This window comes from Neodiprion pinetum, chromosome 1, assembly GCF_021155775.2.
Source record: "Neodiprion pinetum isolate iyNeoPine1 chromosome 1, iyNeoPine1.2, whole genome shotgun sequence".
NCBI classification, from domain to species: domain Eukaryota; kingdom Metazoa; phylum Arthropoda; class Insecta; order Hymenoptera; family Diprionidae; genus Neodiprion; species Neodiprion pinetum.
This window is the reverse complement of record NC_060232.1, coordinates 26,971,970-26,996,868: the sequence shown is the minus strand read 5'-3', so window position 1 is coordinate 26,996,868 and position 24,899 is coordinate 26,971,970. Positions and strand designations below refer to the sequence as shown.

At 37.4% G+C, this 24,899-nt stretch overlaps 2 protein-coding genes and 1 long non-coding RNA gene across 4 annotated transcripts in view; 2 read left to right on the top strand and 1 right to left on the bottom strand.

The window, feature by feature from the left end:
- The window catches only part of jv (javelin), a 28,724-nt gene extending 20,507 nt beyond the window's left edge, over window positions 1–8,217 (bottom strand). The window contains exon 1 of the mRNA XM_069138249.1: window positions 8,129–8,217. Within this exon, the coding sequence (XP_068994350.1) occupies window positions 8,129–8,193 (65 nt within the window). The 5' untranslated portion in view covers window positions 8,194–8,217. The remainder of the gene's footprint in view (window positions 1–8,128) is intronic.
- Window positions 1–18,990, top strand: part of MCU (mitochondrial calcium uniporter) — a 72,413-nt gene extending 53,423 nt beyond the window's left edge. The window contains exons 3-8 of one of the 2 annotated variants that reach the window (XM_046637370.2): window positions 679–741; window positions 15,355–15,525; window positions 15,705–15,823; window positions 16,204–16,350; window positions 16,467–16,670; window positions 17,078–18,990. In XM_046637370.2, coding sequence (XP_046493326.1) covers window positions 679–741; window positions 15,355–15,525; window positions 15,705–15,823; window positions 16,204–16,350; window positions 16,467–16,670; window positions 17,078–17,425 — 1,052 coding nt within the window. In that variant the 3' untranslated portion in view covers window positions 17,426–18,990. The remainder of the gene's footprint in view (window positions 1–678; window positions 742–15,354; window positions 15,526–15,704; window positions 15,824–16,203; window positions 16,351–16,466; window positions 16,671–17,077) is intronic. The other variant, XM_046637371.2, reaches the window with a different exon arrangement.
- Window positions 18,991–21,138: 2,148 nt separating this feature from the next.
- LOC138190550 (uncharacterized) lies at window positions 21,139–23,904 on the top strand. Its single transcript, XR_011176584.1, has 3 exons — window positions 21,139–22,488; window positions 22,718–22,850; window positions 23,120–23,904. It is a non-coding gene; the product is annotated as an uncharacterized lncRNA (long non-coding RNA).
- Window positions 23,905–24,899: the final 995 nt, after the last annotated feature.

The following is a 24,899-nucleotide window of genomic DNA, read 5'->3' as shown; positions in this document are numbered from 1 at the left end:
GGATGCGTTTACAGCGCCTGTGACTCTATTTGGACATGGCACGTGTCCCAAAGTTGTAACCGTAACTGTAACCTACCCATCTCCTCCTTATTCATATGCATTATGCATTATTCGATGCGCTTTCGTACGGCTTAAGTACCCTCCGTAGCAACTGATTCGAGGGTTGACAAACACTTGTGCGAACTTTAAGGGAGAACTCTGCTGGTGTATTGTGATTTATTCATTGCACCAAGTGTAATGTTCGCAAAAATTTTGAACCCATGCACCTGCATTGGTCGCCATTTTTGGATCAACATCTGCCGGGTCAATTCTCGTCGAAATTGAGCGGTTAGTTTTTAGGTATTTAATTAAAATCTTTTTTTATGAATTTTTAATTGAGATTTTCATGTGAGATGTAATTGTTGATTATATATGTTTGATAAATTGTTTTCGCAACGCTTTCAGCTTAATTTCTTCATACGCTTTGCAAAATTATATACGTGTGTCACTTGGCTGAGTTTCTCTTTCAGTTTCATTTGTTCATTTGCTTCTTTTTTCAAAGTTACGTTAGCCTGAGGTGTATTATCGTATGTCAATACGCACGTGATATGTGCAGAATGCTGATTACGCTTTATTCATTTATTATGCAAAAATTGCTTCTATTTAAGTTGGTTTATTATTTTTGGCTTTGCTTTTCAGAATGGAGCGAAAGGATCAGCTTGGATCTCAAGGATTTTAAGAGCAAAAATCACTGTAAAAAGTGTATGTAAATAATTTCACATGGTTACCTATTACCTACGCCTACGTATGATTTTCTTCAAGCTGCCCTTTATTCTACCAATTTCTTCCTGCATTCGTTAATTGATTAATTAGTTTGCCAACCAGAAATTACACGTATTTACTCGACAAAACAACACCATATTTGAGGCAGTTGAAAAATGCTAATTAACTTAGATACACAGTACAAATATCCAGATTACCATAGAGACGGTTCTTTAAACGGAAAGTAAAAACTTGGAAATGCATTAAATCAGGTAAATTCTTCGTGATGTTTAATTAAAAAAAATCATTCAAGCCATTATTTAAATTCATGAAAAATAGTTCAAATTCTTGAGCCTTGTTGCCTTAAATTACAAATGCTGTGATACAAAGAATGTCGAAGTATTCAATACCATTTTCGAATTATTGTATCGATAGAATTTATTCAAGCAAATAGTTTAAACTATTGTCAAGAGTTGGAAATTTGAGAGACAAGTTGGTTATAAATTTCACTTAAACGATTAAAGAAAGGACATTTCTTTTGCATATTCTCAATCGTCCTGAGAACAAATCCGCTGTCACGACAGTCGGATTCAATGTACGCAATTTAATACACGCATTGAACCACCATTACGTACGTCCGGAGCATAACAAATCTATGAAACAGGTAAATTCCATTAGATATTACAACGTTGATAAATTATTCGACATTTCAATTTGACGTACCATTTTCAGAGAACGAATTGCCGCGTTCGATCACGCGCACGTAAACACAGAGGTAAATATATCCAAGTAAATACTCCGAAGGACCTGTGCAGGGTCCTTTATCACAATTCGTTAGAGCTTTAGCAGTTTCGAAGGGACGAAATTTGAATCACCCATCCATTATAGACGACTTGTACTCATGCACTGTAACTTTCACCCCCTTTTTCTTTTCACGATCATCTAGTATGTTTGCATAACTTTCTTCACCGTAGATCTAACAGTCCAGTTTGACCGATGAACTTTCCCACTTTATCACGAATCAATCCGCATTGCATGGGTGCCGGTTTTTGAGTGAAGAACAAACAGTCGTGGTCTGCATTGTTCGGTGTGGACCGACTCGTAAGTACGCGCATGTTTCACCTGGCCAATCGGCCCGCAGTGCCGTTTCCTTCGGGTCCGATGCATGACGGGAACGGAGGGGGACTCTGCAGGTGTAAGTATTGTCATCGCGTACTTCTGACCCGGTGTTCGAGTCGGTTCGTGAATCACGAAACCACTACGGCAACGCCGTAGGGCTCGATGCGAGTCCCTTTGCCGGTAGGATATGCAGCATGAGGGGGTGGACCTTGTCGGTTCCGGTTTACGGTGAACGCGCCGAGGGACGTCGATGACGTGACGATTGTTTCAGTGTGGAATAACGGAGTGAGTTATACCTACACCGACTATTCGCCTTTTACCCGCCGTGGAATTTTATAGAGATTCGAGAAGTCTTTTTGTGCCGTATCGTTCGACAACTTTTACAGGGATGAACGGGACCCGCGGGATTAATCAGAAGTTTGGTAAAGCGGTAAAAACGGTTGAAAAACTTCCGGCGAGGTTATTTTTTCCAATGGTAGTTGACGTGGATAAAACAACGTTATGTAATCAAAATGAATCTGAGGAAATTTATATTACACAAGATAAAATTTCAACAATTTGAGGTTCAAATTTCATGTTTTAATTATTTCGGAAGTTTTTGAAACTCGTTTTGGGATTTAACGATTGAATATATGCGGTAATGTTCAAATGGATATTGAAGTTGAAATTCAATTGTCGAGTTCTACGATTTTATCGTACATATCTGAAGTGAGAGAAAGAAATTTTTATATTATCTTTCTTATATTGATCAAACTCATTTTCAGTTTTAATAGCAAATTTATCCGTGTAGGAGATACGAGTTACAAAACTTGCGGAGAAATTTCTAACGTCGTGAAAGCAAAGTTGTTAAATTATTGTTTGAAAGTGTGTAACTTTTAACCTCTCGGGTTAATCAGAGCAGCTGCATGGTTAACTGGATCTGTTTTCAGAGTAACTTTTTAAACTGAAATATATCTGACGCTGAATTCAAAACCTTTTTCACTTTCTTTTAATGGCGATTACGAAATAAGTCGGAGGTATTAAACGGGCCCTATATCACTCGTTCAAATACCATGAGTAAATATGATACGAGCAAAGTTGATAAGAATTACGTATTTTCAAGCGTACTTTTTTCGAAACAAATTTCTCAGTGAATTTCACATCAATCTTTTAATCTGTATCTCAAAATTATCATGATTGTAACAAGACAACGCTTATTCAAATCAACGAGCTTTATTGTACGATTATAAAATTTTTCTCTTAATACACCGATAACTTATATACTCCATTTGATAAATTACCAGTTGTTTCCGGGTGTAATTTTCTAGACTCACGATTCGTTCCGTAATGAAAATTCGTGCAATCATCTTTGATGTATATTTTCAGAAACCTTGTTTTTCCACAAAGTATATACGCGTGCGGATGCATCAGCTGTCGACGTTATGATTACATGAGACGATGCTACCGTCGCGTTGCAAAGCCTTTGATTCCAAGAAATTGCGAATCACGTATCTATATCGCGATTTGCATTGCGAGGAATTACCTAGTTTCGTGTATCGACATACAACACGCGTCAAAGCAGTTCTTCGTCAAAGTAAACCTAACGACACAAGTCGTTATATTCATTCCGCCAGGTCATCTTCTTTTATTTTCTTCGTACCAGTTTTGTTACAAAATTGTTTACCTGTGGTTAGTCACAGTTCATTCAAAGCAATGACGCAGCGACTCGTGTCCCAAATTGAAATGTACTATACGCCGTGCTTTATAACTCACGTGCAACTTGAACGAAGAAAAACATTTTCACCGACCGCAAGGTTTTACGTACCACTGCGTGTGTTCGATATGCAAAAAAAAAAAAAATAGCCGAAACAAACTATTAATTGCAGTGAAATCGCCATATTCTTACAAACTGTAAATTAGATTTGACAACGATTTCGTGAAAATGCTATTAAAATTTCATTTCTGAGCTTATACTAAACTTATCTTATACTAAACAGTATGAAAGTGCAAAAACGTTGAACAGTTTACAATTACCCTTCATCTCCTGCATTGTGTTATTACCGACATAGGAAAATAATCTTCTCCTGCGAGAGAGAACCGCGACTCACGCGCCTGGCGGCGAAGGTACGAACTAATTCCGTGATACTCGTTTCACAGGCAGTTAGTCGTGCTGAACGGAGTTTGACAAATCGCACTTGGTACGTAATAAAAAACGGCGCGTTAGCATCAGCTACTAAAAATGCATTATTCCTTCGTGAACGGAACCTCAGCTATATAGGTATAAATAAAATCATACCCGGATGACTTGGTGTTTATGAATTTTTTATTTTTCCTCAGCACGAAATCCAAGCTGCGAGTAGACATGACAGAGAGGATCGATAACCCAGATATAGCCTGGCTCTTCAAGATCCGCCTCAGTGATTTAATTAGAAAATTAGCAGACTCCTGAGAAACTAAACACGATACGAGAATGGCAAAATGCGATTCAGCCGCAGCGTATTTACTCGGGTGAATATTAATACGTACGTATGCATGTACCTACTTGCAGGCAGACTTTGTTTCCGCGTTTGAAACTACGAAAACACCTCCATGCGTGTATAACGGGCAGTCGTGTGCCCGACCTATGCGTCTAATTAGTCGGCTTTCTGGTCCTCCGCCAAATGAAATTTTAAGTAAAATACACGAGGATCTTACTTACAAGTATGCGTTGCGTGTTACAAATGCACCTGAGTGCTCCATTTAGTTGTTAAAAATGTTTCGGGTGTACAGTCGAGTAAGATGATGAAGAATAAATAAGCTGAAAGGATTATAAACAAAGTTACGCAGGGTTTGAAAAGTGAAATGAACTCAAGTTCATTTATGCAGTTGAATATTATACGATAATAATGTGTACAAATTATAACGCAAGATAATTGGAAAATTAAGAAATTATTCATGGAATCTATTCAACGAACGTTGCGTTTTTTTACACTGAACATATATTTCGGCAATGCAACCGCCCTGGAGTTATCGATCCTCGGGCATTTTCGATTGATTGATTTTAAATCACAGCTTTCGATCGTTTATTCAGTTTACTTCGTCGTTGACTTTATTGAAGTTAATTCGAAACATCATGAAATTAATTTTCGAAATTAAAGAGTGACGATTTAAAAAACAAGAAGAAAATAAAGGAAGATACGAAATACGCGTTACGAACAAGAAGAAAAGGCGGTAGATTTTTGACTCGTGACCATGAAAGAGTCGGAAGTTACACAACAATGAGTACCATCTGCATCCGTGTTCCCAGCGCACTTGAGGTATTACGTGTCGGAGTCAGACTGTTATAGGCATCTCCTCCTCGTTGGCTTTGTTACTTAATTGCCAGGAAGATCATGTGAAATAACTGACTCGAGGCCGTGCGCTGATTGTATCGTACGTAAACAAGCATCGTGTCTTTTTATGTCTGTACACTAAACCTTATACGAAATCGCTGGGCAAGCAATCAGCAATCAAAATTTATACGAGTCGAGATGAGTGGACCTGTTTACCTTAGGAATCGGTTCACGGGTTCAAGAGTAAATCACGTTAGTGGAATTCAAGGGGACCGGTTATACGGACGAGTTGACTTTTACTAATGCAGATTCAGTCTCTACGTTGGCTTATTATTTTCTGACCTGGTAAAGACTTGACTTTTACTCCAGTCTATAGTATGGGGGAAAATCCGTTGATGATTAATGAAGCTTCAGGCTTTCATATCAGATCGTTCATCGCCAGCCATATTTCAAAGAGAACAAGTCCCTGTCTTAACAGAAGAAGAAATTTTGATGCTCGTTCTATGTGAACATTAACGAATTGGTAAGATATTTTGATCGACAGTTGAGTATATTGTACGAAAGACATGAGGCTGATCGACGAAGCGGTAAAGTATATTCTGATTTTTTATCTCTTTGATTTTGATTTATGCACGAGTCTTTCGTCTTTGCGAACTCTGCTCTGTGCCTATAAACTGATTTTAAACTCTATGCCGTTTTAGGAAAAAAGTTACGTACGTAATATTGCGATCGATGTAATATGAATTCATATATCAAGTAGCTCAAACTCTGGTAACAAAGAAAGTCCAACCGATCGGATCCAGCCGAATTGATTGCTATGAATTACGGCTGAGATTTTTTAGCATTTTCTTTTTCTTTTCACCTGCGCTAATTCTTATTTTATGTTTTTAATTATTAGATATATATTCAAGGACTGTCTGTAATTGAGAGACAAGTTTGATAGAAGTCTTCGTTTCTTTGCGATTCGAAAATTTATTAAATTTACTTTCTCTCTGTTTAAACGCATGCTTCTGCTCATGGTGTTTAATTACCAACCGAAATACAATTTTAACAAAAACTGAAGTGCTGCTAAATGTTATCGAAATATGGCAGCTGCCGGAAATATTGATCCGTTATTTCGCTCCGTTAGTCCCCTCAAAGTCTTCTACACCCGATTTTCCTGCATGAATGTATGTATGCCTCTGTGTGATTTATACATTGCCGCGTGAGTGATGAATTGCCGCATTATTACGCACGCATATATGTATAATGTATTCGATTTTCTAGTTTGTCCCCGGCTTTAATTATTTTGGAGTAATATATATTACGGCCAAACAATAGTTTGGTGTAGTCGCTTCGCAACCATCTCCTATCAATATATAAAAATTCTACGCTACCATGCATGGTAGAACACATTTGCATAGGAGCATTAATTATCCATTAAATTTTCCATAGAGCAAATCACAGCTTGCTTCCGACGATTTCGCGATTTATTATTCAATAAAGTCAGTCGGTTTTTGTATTTCGGTTGAAACAAAAAAAAATGTGCACTCTCGATCTCGAAAACTTGAACTATTATCCAACGTTATTATTCCAGAACGCTTTTCGTGGTATCTTGGGTGAAAAGTTTTCCTTCGAGTCTGATGTAAGCTGAAGCGCGAGAGGCACTTAGCACCTCAATGTTACCAAAAGCATTAACTCCTCGTCCAGATCTAATGTAACTCACGTACATGTAACCCATGGATATATAGACACGTCCTGATATTATTTGCTCCGTTCACTCGGCGGTGCGGGTGTTGGAAATAAAACGAGTGTAAATTTGACGCGTAGGGTATTCATTTTCGGCCACCTTTCAATAAATTATTGTGCAAATATTGTAAGCCGCCAACCGCGCCGCAAGCTCACAGATCGTGATGCGTGGGCTGAATTGAAGCCAGATTGTTTCTTTAGTGGTTAAAAATATCGCCTGCGTTTATTTAACTGCGTAATAGCGAGATAAGGAAATTAGTCATTTGGATCTTAAGACACTGGGGTAGACAGAGTTTTTCTATCTTCTCATTCTCACCGTTACGTATGTACAAGTATAACCGATAGACAAACACGGGGACCTCCTCTCCGCTCTTATTAACTCACCCTGGCTAATTGGAAGACAGCAAATATAACGCAAAACGTGTTAGCGAATCGGGCACAATTACACGGTATAAATGAATTCAAATGACTCGACGAGGGAATGCTAATTGCCAGGACGCACGGTTTCTTTTTCAATTTATATTCCTGCGCCCAAATGGCGCTGGTACTGTGCTTCAGATTTCATTGCAGAAATATCGAGTACATGCGTGAAAATTGCGTGATTTATTATTATACGTATATTAGGGTGGGTCCTAGTCTTGAAATTCTTCTTAATTTGACTGGGACGCCTCCGAAATTGATTTAAAATAAATAAAATAGAAACCTCCTCAAAATCACAGGTCTTTATCTCAACACTCTCACAAGATCTGTCAGGTTTACCATTTTGAATATACACATTTTTACTCAACTTGCAGCGTACCTACATGTATTTGACCGCGGTATTAACTAATTGAAAAAAATCTATAACTGTAAAAAATTAGTCAGCATTTATGCTATTGTTTGATAAAAAATATCAGCATCGTCAATGGGACATTTCATATCAATTGACCACTGATATCAAACTCACAGTGAATTCAAACTCTAATTGGATACATCTGACATAGAATTCTCTGTAATCGATACTGATATTTTTATCGAATGTTGTAATGTATATACGTACATACTAAAATTTAAGTAAAAACGTGCGTATTTTGAATGAAAAACTTCTCAGCTCTCTCGCGAAGTTTTAGGGTTGAGATACAGATCCGTCCTTCGGAGCAGAGTCAAAATTCAAAAAACAAAAAATCGAAAATAAAAACAATTCGATTATGTAAATACATGCAGTGACGTGCGGGTAATAAGACTTGTAGCAAAAGAACATAATTGACAACCTTTCGTCAGCTTGATCAGCAAATTCCATGGTCACTTGGCAGTAGACGATTTTTATTGAGAACATCGCGATCACGCATCTCCAGGCAACGTGCCGTTTCACCATTGACTGAAACTCATCGTCAGCTGGAACAGGATTCTCGGTCGCATTTTCCGACTCTCATTTAACGAGATACCATCCTCTGGTTCTCTCTTTTTCTATCCCGCGAGGGGCGACGTGAAATTACTGTCACAGATGCATTTTCTTCGTGAAGCCAAACGCACACGCCTAAACACGTGTGTAATTGACCCTACGTATGATTGTAATTATCCTCGTGTGCGTACTACGTGTTTTACACGCGTGTAGCACGCGTGTGATCACCGCTGCCTCGTGTTGTAGTAACACTCTGTGAATTCGTAGAATGTTGGAGCTCGAAACGGATATCCGGTGTGTTCCGGTGCTGCCCTGACAACCCCTACCATCGTTCCTGTCCTCCAACTTTCCCCTCCATCGATGTACGGTCTGTCGTATAACTGGCACTGATTACTATTGGCGAGAGAAGAGAACGCTGCAAATTGTTCCCCAACTTTCATGTAATATTACAAACAGCTCGGAGCTCGAGAATTACAAGGTGCGATATGATCGTATTAGCGTAATCTGCGGCCTATGCGGCGGTCGAAATATGACCGAGAAGTTAGTTAATCATTGTCTGAAGATAGAACAACGACGAAATTTTGGAAACATCTACGAATTCCGGTCACGGTACAATGGTCAGTTGTAATTATCGACATATTTGCTCCGCGATCTTCCATTTGTCAGTTCGTATCGAATACTTCGGTTTTTACAGTATTTCGAAGAAATTGCGGAGCCAGGTGATAACGAAAACTTTATATACATTACAGCATTTTTCAAATCTTTGCTACTTCCGATTCACAGTTAATTGCTGTACCGCATACCATGTCGATGTTTAATTATCACTCCTTAGTAATTCACCTACTATACAATTTATTGTAGTTGTAGTATTTTATAAATTTATTATCGGGATTGCTGCTGATCTAATTGCATACGTTTCAGAAATCCTATTACTGTTGCGAATTTCCCTATCCCGAGAATTTTTTCAATTGTTATGTAAACTCTTTTTCCGACGTGATACGAAATTGATGTTGAGCTGTCTAATACTTCTCGCCAAGTAGGCGCAGCTGCCCCAAACGGTGACAAGGGAAATTTAATATTTCACATTATATACGCATATGTATAAATATTGTGTGTGTGCATATTCTTACCCATTTCATACATAAAGGGTTATTTATATCCGCAGTCTGTATCGTGCAATGTGCTTGTCGATGAAAAAAATTTTAAACATAATAAATGTATACGACGTGTCGGAGTGACTGCAATAACCCGTTGATCAATACATCTGCGTAGTACTTATCACTTTCGTATGGATACAGTTGTATAAGGTACAAAGAAATATTAGGGACCATTCACGGATTACGTAAATCTCCATGGAAAAGGTATTCGAATGCTGCTTTACGTTAGAATTTTTTATTCTACTCGACACTCCGAACTTTGTATACCTACTATGTCAACAGTAATATTTATACAACTAATTACATTCTATTCTATCGGAAAGTTTCCAGGCGTTCAACTTGCTTCACGAACTTATGACACGTACAGTCTGTAACAATAAGAGTAAGGGGAAAACGTTCGAAAACTGCAGTTGAAGCTAATCCAGTTTAACATGTAGAATTGATGGAGTCACCTTTCGATCCCGATTGTAATTGTGAACTGTGGATTTTGGGTTCACTAAAACACCAGTTACTTAATGCTACATTAAAAAAATCAGATGTCTCCAGCATGAAAATTCTCCATCAAATTACCCCCAGAGATAGAATTTTTCTACCTCCGTAAGTGAAATTGTTATAGATTATACGTAACTCGATTTTAACGATTGAACTTTTTCGATATTAATTCACAGTTCTTGATGAAATTATCAATGAAGAAATTATACAGTTTAAATCAAATTTAACTGTTTTATCTAGCAAACCCTTTTTTTTTTTTTGTTGCTTTTTGTTTGAAAGTGTCAACCGACTTCGTCTACCATTGTTTGCCGTTCGTCGAAAGTTCTCGTTAATATATTTAAAGCCCTTGTACCCGCGGCATTTCATTTCTGTTGTATCCACATTGTCAACGTATCCTAAATCCGATTAGGCAGCGACTTGGTGCGGAGAGTAGCTACATGATAATAACAGTGGTTTTTGCACGGCAATCTGTTACATTATGGATTCGTAAATTGGCGCAAGATAAAAACGAATTCCAACAGTTAACGAAATTCGCCTAGCGTATTATAACTTATCCCTCCGGCTTTTTAACACGGTCGATAACTTCGTAGCAGCTGCAAATGTTGTAAATATACGCCGCGAATTTAAAATTGGCGCGCTATGATATCGCCAAGTTCGAATGCAAACTGGCACCTGCTTTGCCGAGCCAGAGGTTTTGCTCAGTTGATATATTACCGATTGCCACATTGAATATGCTCAGCGTTGAAGCACCGGAACGTTTTATTGGCCTACATGTCGAACAAATTCAATTGTGAAATTAACCTGAAAATAGTCCATCCCCGTGTTTAGTTGGTTAATGGTGCCGGATAAGCGATCGAAACATCATTGTTGCGTGTGCTTATGTAGGTACGACATCAGCGCAAACTGCTTTACTTGTATACCAATAATTGCTTGATTAATCTCTTTACAAACGCTCAAACCGCAATTGCACGTGTAATTACGCTCGCGTGTTACTAAGTTATAACAATATTGATTCAGGTGAAATAACATGTCCCAGACCCACCCTGTGTAAATACATCGGGCAATCGGGCAGCGTCATAAATTATATGTGAGGGATTGGTTAGTATAATTGCGCAAGTGTTCAATGATCCTGTAACACCAATGAAATTGCTCATTTTATTTTGATTGAACGTTGATAATTGATCTCGAGGAAAAGGGCTTCGCAAAATTAAACACAAAATCTGTATGAAATTGGAGAAAATTTCAACACTTTGATCTTTTTATGAACGTGTTGTGACTGTTACGGTACATGGGGACTCATATAAACTTTAACAATGTAGATTGCTTGAAAACAAGCCTAATTCCTGTACAATTATCTGGCAAACAAGTAGGAGCGATGTATTATCGCCGGTTTGTATCAGAGAAACATCATACGCCACACAGAAATCCAAGTGCAGGCGGTTAAATCAAGTAATGCAACTAGACCATGACCACTAATAAGCACTTGGATGTCCGTTATAGTAATTTAGCAATTAGCAGTTTACGATTACCTGACAAGTAGGCCGCTGTCGTGATATGTATAAAATATTAAAAACATATTTCTTTCTACTGTCTTTTACTCATCCGAATCCAGGGCTCGATTTTTTGAGTAACGAGAAATCGTCGCTCAAACAGATCTCCAGCTTACCGACGATTCTTGTGACGGAGTCTCTCCTGTACCCACAACGCATCTCGGTCGACGTTTATATGTCCTAAGCTGTGAGGTTCGCTCTGCACGCCTCCCATGGTCAGACGCCTGGCATCAGCAGCTTTATGAAACATAGTACAAAAGGGCATATAAGTTGGCCGGAGTAAAAATTTGGAAATCAGCTGTGAACGACTACCACAAGATCCTTCAAAACAGGTGGAACATAACTTTAGAATTTGATTGCAAAAATTTACAAATTGTAAATTATTTCTAGCGATTCGTAAGCGCGCCTACATTTATTACGTTCGTTCACGACCTGTCGTGAGGTCCGCTTTTGTACCGACAGATGTCACCGTGACGTCGCTTCTCTCGGGAGGAAAATTAAACGACTCGAAAACAACTAGGATTCGATGTGACCCGAGTGATATATGCTACGTGCATGTGACGATTCGTTCTTTTGCGAACTTTTTCTCGAAAGGGTCGGCCTTTGGCTTTGACCCAATTGTTCGAAACCAAATATAGTTAGTGATTATGATGATATAGGTGTGACTCAACTGGGTAATTGGTCAATTCTAGTGTTACCAATATTTGATGGCTTTTCAAAATTATCAGTTTTGAGGACATCGTGTTCTCTCGACTACCGATATTGAAGCGCGCTCGTTTAATCAATTATTAACTGATTGTAATCATGAATAGTTAGTGATCGTAAATTCCACTTGTGTGCATGCCACAATACTAATTGGAACAATGCCCCTCGACCACTAAATAGTTTGATTAGCGACTGTGAGAACAGGTTAAAATTACAATTCCACTAAAACGCTTATATAATTTGAAACAGTGGATTAATTCATTGATTTTGCAGTTTGCATTGTGACATTACGGAAATTTGAGGTTCTGCTTCGGCTCGTATCGTTGACACCGGAATTGATTGTGATACTATAATTATACTTTGTATAAAAGGTAGGATACCTAATTGACACGGTAAACTATGAAAGGTGAACGCTTTTCTGAACTTTGTATCAAGTAAATATTTACTGAATAATAGGAAGTAGGAGCAAGTGTTTTGATTCCAAAAAAAAGACTGAACACCAAAGTGCCAATTTGAAATTGGAACCATATCAGATGGTCTCCAGAGACAACCTCGATACATTTATTATCAACTAATTTCAACTCTTGATGGATGATTGAGGAAAACTTTAGTTGTTAATTCAAAACCAAGCTATAAAGCTAAAGACTAAACATCACGAAATATTTTCAATAATCAGAAGAGAGCTTCATAGATTTTTATGAGTATTGGTTATGAATTTAAATTTAAATGATGAGAATCTCACAATTATTGAAACCACAGGGAGATGGAATGAACGTGAGTGTTACACAGTTTAATTCGCCCACATCCGAATGTAACGAATCAAGAAATATTCAATTAAACGTTTCGTACCAACTCAGCTTGTACTACTGAATTATACATTTCAAACCAATTCCATTTCAGCGTATATTGCAAGTGAAATTCAATTGAAAAAATTCTAACTTCTTTTTCACGGTCAACAGCTTTCACAGTTTGACCGATCGCGTGATCACGATTATTTTTATTATGCTCCTAAACCAGCGAGATAAAAGTAAAAAAATCGTAGTGCAGTTACACTCACAGAAACTGAGAAAGGGGAGGATTGAAAGAAAATAAAAATCTTGCCGAACGATCTACCTCAATGATCAGGACCGCATCGCGCGATACACCCCATAAAAAATACACTACGATTATTGGTACCGGTAAACAGGACCGGCACTTTTTCCCGGTTTTCACTTTGCAGCGGTAGAGGAAAAACAATCTTTTTTTTCAATCACACGCACCTATTACCAGTGAAAAGTTATTGTTTCAGCAAGATCTCGGCGAAGACTGGCGTCCGAAAGCTCCTCGATGTTTCCGCTCGAGAAGATTTTGCCACTTCCACATTCTTTCAGCAAGTCAACTGCTGCGTATGATTGTTGGATATATGTTGGTGTTTCATTAGGACCATTATCTATAACTAGGCGACCAAATCGACTAGTCATCATCACAATACCCAATTACACTTTATACACACCCACTTGGCGCCCTCTTTCCCTGCCCGGCTGTGCAGTCTTTATCTATATGTGTACCTACCCGGCGAAGGAAACGATTGTGAAAAATTTTCTGTACATCCGGGAAAGTGCGTTTCACGAGTTTACGTCTAAACGCTTGCGTGTTTTTAGTCATACTAGAAATTAGTTACCGCGGTACGTCGCTAATCGATTCGCCCGTAGTCAGCATCACACTTATTATGCAATAATTAACCACCTGGCTGGAGGTCCTTGCGATAAAATAAAATCAATAGAATGTCACACCTCACATTACTAAGTCTCCAAGATTGATACAAGTTCGGTTCAGTTTCCAAGTTTTGGCGAAGTTGAACAATAAAATTGATATCGGACCTGGCATGATACGTATGATGATTAGACGGTTGAATTAATCATCAGGATGATTATAGAGTTCCGATTTTATTTTCATAAAATATTGTAGCGTGCCGAGAACTATTGTTTACGTATAATATTTTAACCGGAAATCGTCTTCACATTTTTGTCTATCACTATGTCTCCACCAAATTTTTTTTAGTAACAAGGCAAGTTATTGTACCGTTTTACTATATTCGAAAGACGTGCAAAACATTTAGAGATCCATGAACTTCAATAACGAGTAGAGAAAGGCTTCGAAAAAATTATCAAACTTTCCTAATGTTTGCATGGTTGCGATATTTTGTAAGCAAATACGATCAAACAACTTGCAAGGTTTCACAGCATGTCTAAAAATTTTAAATTGTTATAAAATTAAAACCCTCAACTGTACAACTAACCTGCATTGCAATAGTTGCATTTCAATACGTTTGCCCTCCGTCCGGAACTGCAGCTACTTTACGATACGTACATACTTGCGACATTCTTTCCTGTGAGGCAATGTCAATTCTCGATCATGTAAGGTGTACCAGGAGTGAATGTACGTCCACCCACGTGCGCACACTGCAGGTATCAGCATAAAGATTTAATAAGTCTTTAGACAATTGCTTTTGCCACAAGCCTAGGCAGCAGTTAGTTCGCGTTCGGTTCCGTCCTGCTTAACGCGATTCCTAGTGTAGTCGCTACAGTTGGAAGTTCTGCCTCTTCGCCCAGTGATCGCCGAGGTTTCTCCACACTCTAATACCTTCGGTATATCTAACCGCTCTGTGGTAAACCAGGTTAACTTACCAGCCAATTATGAATTTATCACGCCAACAAACGACGCCCGTCGTATCATATGTATGCAACTTAATTAATTATACACCAGTATGGATACGTGTGCGATGGATCCTAATTTACAGTTTTTTTATACGTAAAATACGTTTATCAATTTCTTCGATTCACGATTTTTCGTATCGCGTAGCACGCATGATCTGGCAAAATTTCTAAAATTAAATTGCAATCAGGTTTTATCCATCTCAATGCAACTCTGCGGAGTAAATTTAAAAAAACTTTTACTCACTTCGTCAGATTGAAACCTGGAAGTTTGGTGATTTTTTTAGTTCGTCAGAATGGAATTATTACTGCGGTTTTGATTCAAAGACCCAATTGACGATATTCGTGAACATTGAGCCAACTAGGAGGTTTTTCAGATTAAATTTAACAAGGGATTTATAAAAACTAATCGTAAAATTATGATTTTTACGTATGAAATGAAACATTGTAAGCTATTTTGATAACGTACCAACCCGAATCATATCTTAATTGTTGCAGATGTTTCCGTTGTTTACAACAGAGGATTACCACGAGTCACTGTTCCCCTACCGTCTAGACGTGAGAAATGCATGTTCACCCTGAAGCCGATCACACATACAGTAGGGGATTTTTTGGATATGCTTAAGCAGGAGGATAAGGGAATTGACCGAGCCTTGATCACAACGATAGGTAACGCTCACCAATCGGTGCAACAAATTATTCATTCACCCCATCAATCAATCCTTCATTGTCAGCTACGTACAAGGCCCTGTGGCTATGTAGGAAACAGGAAAACGCAGACAAGAGCAAAGTGCAAAAGGCATCATTTGAACGCGGGCCAAGAAAAACAATTGTCATTCTTATTTCAGATGGAATTAGAATAGCTTCGGCAAACTCGATAGAATCTTTAATGGAAGATGATTTCAAGCTCATCGTCAACGACAACATCTACACGGTCAGCGCACCTCAGCATGAGAGACTCACGATGGTAGGTATATCGACAATTAACTCATCACCTCGAAAATCATTCTGTGTTTAACGATTTCACACCCTGCAAAAGGGCAATTACATTTAGTAGAAGTAGAAATACCACACAGTGGCAATGCCTAGTGATGCTCAAATAATCTTTAATTCTTTGAGTTTGCTGTTTGACCGTTTAGCGTAAAAAATCTACAAATTCCTCTTTGTTGCTGGGAAGTTTCTCATCGGCAAAATCCAGAACGATGAAACGAGATTAAAGACGAAAAACCACGTAATAGATAGATTATACGCGATACTTTTGATGCATTCGTTATTTCGGTCAAAACGTGTCTTATGCGTAGTAAAAGACAGCCAAATATCTAGTTTCGTCTTCGATTCTGATTGCAGGAGGAAGCCCAACGAATATCGGACGTCAGAGTATTGGTCGGACAACTTTACGAGGCTCTTCACGTCGACGAGCATCAACTACAAGAGGAGAAACAGATCCTCACTCAGCTCGAAGACATCAAGATGCAGTTGCAGCCGTTGGAGGATGTTAGTTGTCATTAAAAACAAAATCGCCAATTTACATATTAGACATGTTCTTTTTTTCTTCCTCTTCCACCAATATTCCGAACTCAGATTGATATCGATTTTCCAATAATTCATAGAAACGACTAGAACTTGAAGTCACCGCATCTAGACGCACGAATCTCCTAACGTGGGCTGGTCTCGGTTTGATGTCAGTTCAATTCGGTATCCTTGCCAGGTTAACCTGGTGGGAGTATTCCTGGGATATCATGGAGCCTGTTACTTATTTTGTAACTTACGGCACAGCAATGGCTTGTTACGCTTACTACGTACTCACTAAGCAGGTAAGCTGCCGAGGTCCTCGAGCCAGGCATTTCGAAATGTCTGGTTTCGTTTCATCGGTACTTTCAAGTTCTCTCCAAGAAATTTCCCGAAATCGAAAGAGAAGTCTGATTTACCATTGAGAGACCTGTGATCCTGAACATTTGCGTCAGCATGCAACCGACGCTAAAAGATGAACATTATTTATTACCACAATGCATCTATTTTTCACGAAGTCCCTTCGTTCGTGATCTAAAGCAAAAATGTGGTCAAATTAATCAATATTCGACTTTATTTATATTAGTTCCAAACAAATAAAAATATCTTTCAATTTAATGGCAATGCAAAAATTTGATGGAATTGAAGATATTCCTGTGAATTCAAATAGACTTTTCTACGATTGTGAGCAGAAGCGTAATTTTTTTCACAGGAATATCTGCTACCCGACGTACGTGATCGGCAGCACTTGTTGATCCTGCACAAAAAAGCACGCAAGCTTGGCTTGGATTTAAACCAGTACAATGTCCTGAAAGAGCAGTCAAGCGAACTGGAGACGAAGCTGCAACGTCTACGAGATCCGATGAAGGTACGGAAAAGCTTCGTCGACATAAAGAGAGAAGAAAGAGAAAAGTACTCGAGCAGTAGCTCCAGATCGCCAAGCAGCTCGCCTAGTCCTAGTCCCGAAAGAGAAGAGACGAAGAAAAAAGAAAGTACTGAAACACCGAAAAAAATCTCCGACGTAGTTCGCGAATTTAGCGCGAAAAAACCGACGAGATAAGTCGCGTATGAAGTGAAACGATCCAATGATCCACGTGACGGTACAGCGCTATTTCCTAAAGTCAAGCGTTATTAGGGTATAGCGTGAATAAAAAACTGTCACGCGGATTTGTTTTTCCGTAATTTAATATCGTGGAATTGATCAATTTGTGAAAGGATTTGGTCGCGTTTAGGTATATCAGTTTCAGGCAATTGCCAATGTCGTTCGGTGCCATATACTGTAACTTTACTACGAATAAATTTTGCATATGGAGCTAAGATTCATGTAGATATACATATTATTGTGACGAAATGAAACGCGACAACCGATAATATAACAAGGAAATATAAGAATTAATCAATTGTTCGAGGTTTATCTATGGAATTGTGTCATTTCTATTTAACAATTGAACATAACTGATTTTTATCTGCTTTCCACGATTTAAATTTGTTTAAACGTAGAATGTACTAATACTAAAGAGTAGGTAAACGAATTATTACGAAATGCAGGTTTTCTTGTAGGTAATTGAGTGAGAAAAAAGAAAAGAATTGAATTAAAATACGAAAAAACATTTGAATTGAAAACTTAGAATTATTTATGAAGAATTAAAGCCATACGTATGATAAATAAAATTACTATACCTTGTGCAAATTTCTTCGATAATTACTTAATGTATATGATTGAAAAAATTATGGTAATAATTTTGTTCAAATTAGAAAAAATTTAATTGTGAATAAATCTAAGATGGTAAATTCTTCGGAAGAAAGCCTTCTACCGTATTGTAATACGACTATATTATATGTAAACGCTCAACTGTGTAAAATGCACATATTAGCTGCAAGATTATATTTATAAATAACAATATTGTTAATAATAATATTTCAAAAGAATTGTCTTAAGTTATAGACATGTTTTAGCAAACGTCATGATAATGTTTGAATATATTTCATTGTGTGATCAATAACAATTTTTTTTCTTGTTTTAAAAACGGTTGCAAATTTTCTACGAAGTAAAAACAATCACATGATACTTCATACTAATAATTTTTCTCGCTTAACAAGTGAAAATGTAGTATTTCCATATCATCCATTGAAGAGCACAAATCTCCTTTAGATCGATGCCACAATAGCTTTGTCGTTTTCTGCTTAAATCTCATAGAAAACAAAAGCTAAATAGGTTGAATCTACCCGATATGTTTTCTCAAGATTTAGGTATTATAATGTATGTACATCGATAGCATAACTCAACCGTGGGAACAGTTATTACGAGCTTCTGCGTCAGTGAATTTTCACAGCCTCTCAGACACGTTTATGAAATCCCATAAAAAAATTTACTCCGTTAAGCTCTGAAAAACTTCCAGTTGAAAATCTTTTAATTTTAATGCAATCTTTGTGAAGAATAAATACAAATTTTTCTTATGCAAATTTAAAACAAACTGATGAAGGACTGTTTTTAAATCCTCGGAAAATAAAAAAATAAAAAACTCAGAAAAGTGTCAGACTTTTCTTTTTGTATTTTTGAAGGTTTATTGTTTATCTGAGATGTTCTATATTTTACAAATACCCAAATATATGTGTACGTATAGATGCATTGCCGATTTGCACGTTTACTTATGACATCCATATATCGAATTATACATACTTACAGTACGTGTAACTATACATATAGATGTTTGAGCGACAACTTTTCATCGTTATATACAAGTATAACCTTTACTTATACATAGATCAACCACTACGGGATCTGACAATTGAAAGTAGTTTTATAAAAAAGAAAAAAGGTCGAAAAAATATCTCGCTTTAAAACTGGATTATATTTTAAATCCGTCCACAAGACTTCGATTCACGCGTGCACCTTTATCTACTTTCTATTCTAGAGCTAACCGAAATTATTAAAATATATAATGTTATACGTTTACAAGACTAGTCGATAGTAAAATGGTAACATATAGAAAATTTCGTACATGGCAGTAGCAGCACATTTTATGATGAAAATCTTTTTTAGAATATAAATTTATAAATGAATTAATCATCCACTTAAGATTGTTGAGAAATTTCTCTAATCTCATAATATTAACAAGTTAATGAAGTAGAGAGTATTGGATTACTCAATCTCTTTTAGCTAATTGCCACAAAACATTAGAAACTTATGCTTGGTAAATATTTAAAATTAGACTCAATTTTCTTAGGTGAATTAAACGAATATATTATATACGACAAAGTTAAATTAAAGTGCCACGAGGTGTGTGCCAATCTCTATCATGATTCACAATCGTTTCTCATATTATATGCGCGGTTAACACAGGCTTGGCTGTACTTTACGTACTTTAGATGATGAATGCAGCCAGGAAATAGTAATCTGTAGGATATGAAAAGTCCAGCTTCCATTACTTTATTTTTTTTTGTCACGTATTGTGTTTTTCAGAGAAAAAAAAACTTCCCGAAAATTAGTAGTAGTATTATTAATAATAATAATAATAATAATAATTACATTAATGACAAGATTAACAATAATACAATCATACATTATAATGAAATTTTCCTAAAAATTTGTATATAATACTAAATTATATTCAGTAAAATTATCTCTCGTGCTTTTCCTTGAGCTTACTAACCAGTAACCGAATGCCTAACGTGTGAAAATGAGTTTCTTAATTATGAAATCATTATATGATAAATCATAGAATGTCTTAAGAAAATAAAAGAAAATAGATGATTGTATATACCTATACATATATATATATTATATATTGTATACTTCAAAATCTTTAAACGTTTCCTAGACATACGTCGTATCGATTGCGATCTCTGGAATTTATGCACTGCAGTTACTCTTGTAGCATTAGATCTTACACTTCCTCACTTGAATACGTTATACGAGTACATTCAAAAGTATTGTTTTTTTTCTCGGCACGATTGCATTCGTATATAACAGTAATTAGCTGATATCTGATCTGCCGAGTTCCTCATTTTACGAAGTCATTTTCAAAATTAATTACTCTATGAATAGAAAATTCATCATTTAGATTCAATTTTGTGCAAAAACTAAGCTTCAGGAAAGTCTGCAGTTTTTGTTTTCAATTTCTCAAACGTGTCATTCAAGTTCTGCAATCGTATCAAGGAAAAAAATTACGTCAATCCAGTGTATGTACATAATTTCTGAAAATACAAGCATATTTATTCAATTATCTGTGATTAAACCAAGACTATTTTTCCATCTACGGAAATCCATCCACCCTTTTTAGGAATTTCTGTGGTTGTTTTTTCCGTTAATCTAGATTTTATTTTCTTAATTTTTCTATTTTTATCAAAATCCTTAAGCACCATCTGTAGTTTGAAAAAGGTTGAACAAATATCATTTTAAGAGACTGCCTTTTGTATTCCAGTTATATACCTATAATGCCACCTCGCTAATGTCTCGTGTGTTAATTTTTCTCTTTGTGAAATTACGACCTCCATTTGACTTATATATTTCGCAAAAATCGTTCACATTGTTGCAAGTCATGGATTTTACTTTTAATTTTATTTAATTCTCACAACTGTATCTCTGCTAGATATTAGCTCAATTTATCGTAGTAATTTCTTCCCTGCTGTAATATCCATCTTTTTATGCGTTTGTTTTTGAAACCCTCACCATATTTTTACTTTCGATGGTGTGTATTTTATTATACAGCTCGGTTGTAAGTACTTTATCTTTCCTGTATCCAATAGTTGTCGTTTTTCGTGCTTTCGTTGCTCGACTTGTTCTCGATTTCTCTTAAGTTGTACCAGCGTGTTTTTTTATGGACACCTGTCGTACGTCTGGTATCCTTGTGGTGGCAAATAGCATACATTTCAGTGATCTCCTGATTTCTCAAGGGCTACATATCTCTCGTATCAGCTTCTGCATTTGTTCTAACGATCTTAAACTCTTCCGGTATGCATTTCCTCGTGTAGTTATTCCATATTCGCTTACGGAGTGTACCAGCGCATAATATATTTTCCCCATCGTATCTTGACTGACCAGCGATCTTATATTGATCAGAATACAAATTGTTTTCCATAGTCTCGCTGCTGTTTGGTTCGTGTTCCACTTCACTCTTCCACTTGATTATGTCCGATGTTTCTCCTAATTTGTACATTGTTGTTACCATGTTTTCTTTGAACAGCTCTGGAAAGCTGCCATTTTTCTATGATCCTGTTGAAAATATATTCTAGTGGTTTCACGACATATTCCATTGTTCCGGTCAACAACTCCACATCATTCCGTCTTGACGCTGTATGTGTTTTCATCTACATTACGTATATCTTCTTATTGACCGTTCTGTGATTGGTAACAGATATATCGATTTCTGAGTTTTTGCCGTTACTTCTTCATCGTTTCCTTTTGCCCCTTTTGTTGAAATGTAAAAACTAAAATCATTACCCATCATATCATATCATTCTACATCATACATCATACATCATACTTAGTAGTAAAGTTCGAAACCAGAGTTGGGATGTTCGGATTTTCGGATGTTCAGAAAGTGACGTCACCCAAAATTTTTTTTCTCTTGACGTCATCGATCTAAAATCAGCTAGCCGAATTCCTCAGTCTGGAAACAACCGCGCAGTAGAGCGGACGGATGAGAATCGCGCTCCGCGGATTTCGAGTACCGGGTTCTCTACCCCGTTCTAGATCCGCTTTCTGGTGCAACTCGACTTCCTGGACAAGCGCTCCGTAGTTTCGACGCTCCAGGTCCGCTACTTGGAGAAACTCGACTTCAGGGACAAGTGCTCCGTGGTTCCTGCGCTCCAGGTCCGCTACCTTGTGGAACTCGACTTCCGGAAAAAGTGCCCCGTAGTTTCTGCGTTCCAGGTCTGCTACCTGGTGAAACTCGACTTCAGAAACAAACGCTCCGTAGTTTCTGGACCCAAAATTCACGACCTTGTGAAACTCGACTTCAGGGACAAGCGCACCGTAGTTTCTGTGCTCAAGGTCGACTAGCTGGTGAAACTTGATTTCCAGGACAATCGCTCCGTGGTTCCTGCACTCCGGGTCCGCTACCTGGTGAATTTTGACTCTCGGAAGACAAAGAAGACGAAGAGGACGAGGATTTCTGCACAGTGAGTATATCATTTTTATAATATTTAATGGCTATTGTAATTATATTTCATTTAAAATTTTTTAAACTTGTGTTTACAAATAATTATTTCAATTCATTTTTTGCGCAAGCACAAATTCAGTAGCTATCTATGCGCTAATGCAATTTATTATATTATTAATTGATTAATTGATTATATTAAACCATACAGAATATTTTTGAAGTGTTCTTATATATATTACTGTTCATAGTATACCCCGAGGTGGTTATCGGTGGTTGTTGGAGGTGGTTGGCGGTGGTTAGAGGTAGTCGGAGGTGGACGAGGAGGAGGACGAGGAAGACGAGGAAAACAAGGTGCACGAGGAGGACGAGAATTTGTGCTCGGTGAGTAAAATATTTATATAATATTTAATGGCAATTGCATTTATATTGTATTTCAAATTTTTCAAACATGTCATGTTTACAATAAATAATTTCAATTCATTTTTCGCGCAAGCACAAACTCAGTAGCCATCAATGCGCTAATAAAATTTCTATAATGTTTTAGAATTTTCTCATAATCTTGGTAAAATGTGTCAATGAGAAAATTATATTAATCCTTGCACAATATTTTTGATGTGTTCTTATACTGAAAATATTTATTACTATTCCAGATATAACCCGAGGTTGTTGGCGGTGGTTGCAGATGATCGAGGTAGACGAGGATGAGGACGAGGATGACGAGGACTTGTGCACTGTGTAACATTTTTATAATATTTGATGGAGTGGAAGAAGGATCAGGAGTAGGATCAGAAGTAGGAGTAGGAGTAGGAGTAGAAGTAGCAGTAGAATCAGGATTGGGAGTGGAATCAAGAGTAGAAGTAGGATCAGGAATAGGATCAGGAGTCGGAGTAAAAGTAGAAGTAGTAGTAGGATCAGGGGTAGGAGTAGAAGTATGAGTAGAGTAGGAGTAGGAGCAGGATCAGAAGTAGGAATAGAAGTAGGACCCTACCCTACACTCCCCTACCCTTCTCCAATACTCCTACTTCTACTCCTACTCCTACACCCACTACTCATCCTACTCCCATTTCTACTCCTGATCCTACTCTTACTCCTACTCCAATCTTACTCCTACTTCTACTAAGATCTTACTCCAACTCCTAATCCCACTCCTATTCCTACTCCTAATTCTAAGTATTAATTTGATGAAATAAATAGACTATGTGTCGAATTGAATCCCATATCGAAATGAACAATTCTTTTCTGGTCATATTATAACCGATTATTGTAGATAATCTGGTATGTTTCGTAGACAATTATGCAATTTATAGTATGCATCACGTATGAATCATAAATGAATTATATATATCAATGTCGTACGTGGACCGCATGTCCATTTATACTTTTTGGTCTGTGCATCATTATTATATCTGATCTATTTTTAATTCATGATCTATGTATACCCATACTTTAATAAAATCACTGTTTTACTACGAATTTCGGAAGATATTTATTCTCATTATTAATTTCTTGTACCGCCGACAAGTCGGTGACGCTGCAAATGGGTACGTACACAAAGGCTAAGTACTGGATTGGGCTTAACCATTACAAAGCCTGTGTTACTCGGAAGGTGAATACAGCCGGCATCGTGTCTAAATCGGTAACTCTGATGTTTTGCTATGATTTCTCAACTTACTGTCGTTGAAACATTTCACGAAACAATTTTTGGTTGTCACATCAGAGCCCATTAGGGCAGCTGTCTTTATATTCTTCATCCAATGATAAGGCTGACCCCTTTGCATTTTTAGTGAAAATTTTCGCGATTTTGAAGAGTGCTGGAATTACCTCTTTCATGCACTATTCGGACGTAATTTTGCGAGAGAAATCGATTGGGCGCAGTCCCAATACGATGCGATCAACGCAGCGAAAGTTACAGCCAAAAAACGAGAACCCGTGTTTTCGACATTTTTCAGCAGGGGGTTTTTGGCTCGCCATTTCTCTGCTGTTGATCTCACGCGCTTTTCGCTGCGTTTTCTGAGTTCCCAAGGGTCCAATTAGTCAGATAAGGGTCATTTAAATCGAATCTGAAACCAAAAGTTTTTTGCCCAAAAAAAAAGTAAGGCTAACCCCTTTGTGTTTTTGGCGAAAATTTTCGCGATTTTGAAAAGTGCTGGAATCAATTCTTTCATGCACTATTCGGACGTAATTTTGCGAGAGAAATCGATTGGGCGCAGTCCCAATACGCTGCGATCAACGCAGCGAAAGTTACAGCCAAAAAACGAGAACCCGTGTTTTCGACATTTTTCAGCAGGGGGTTTTTGGCTCGCCATTTCTCTGCTGTTGATCTCACGCGCTTTTCGCTGCGTTTTCTGAGTTCCCAAGGGTCCAATTAGTCAGATAAGGGTCATTTAAATCGAATCTGAGACCAAAAGTTTTTTGCCCAAAAAAAAAGTA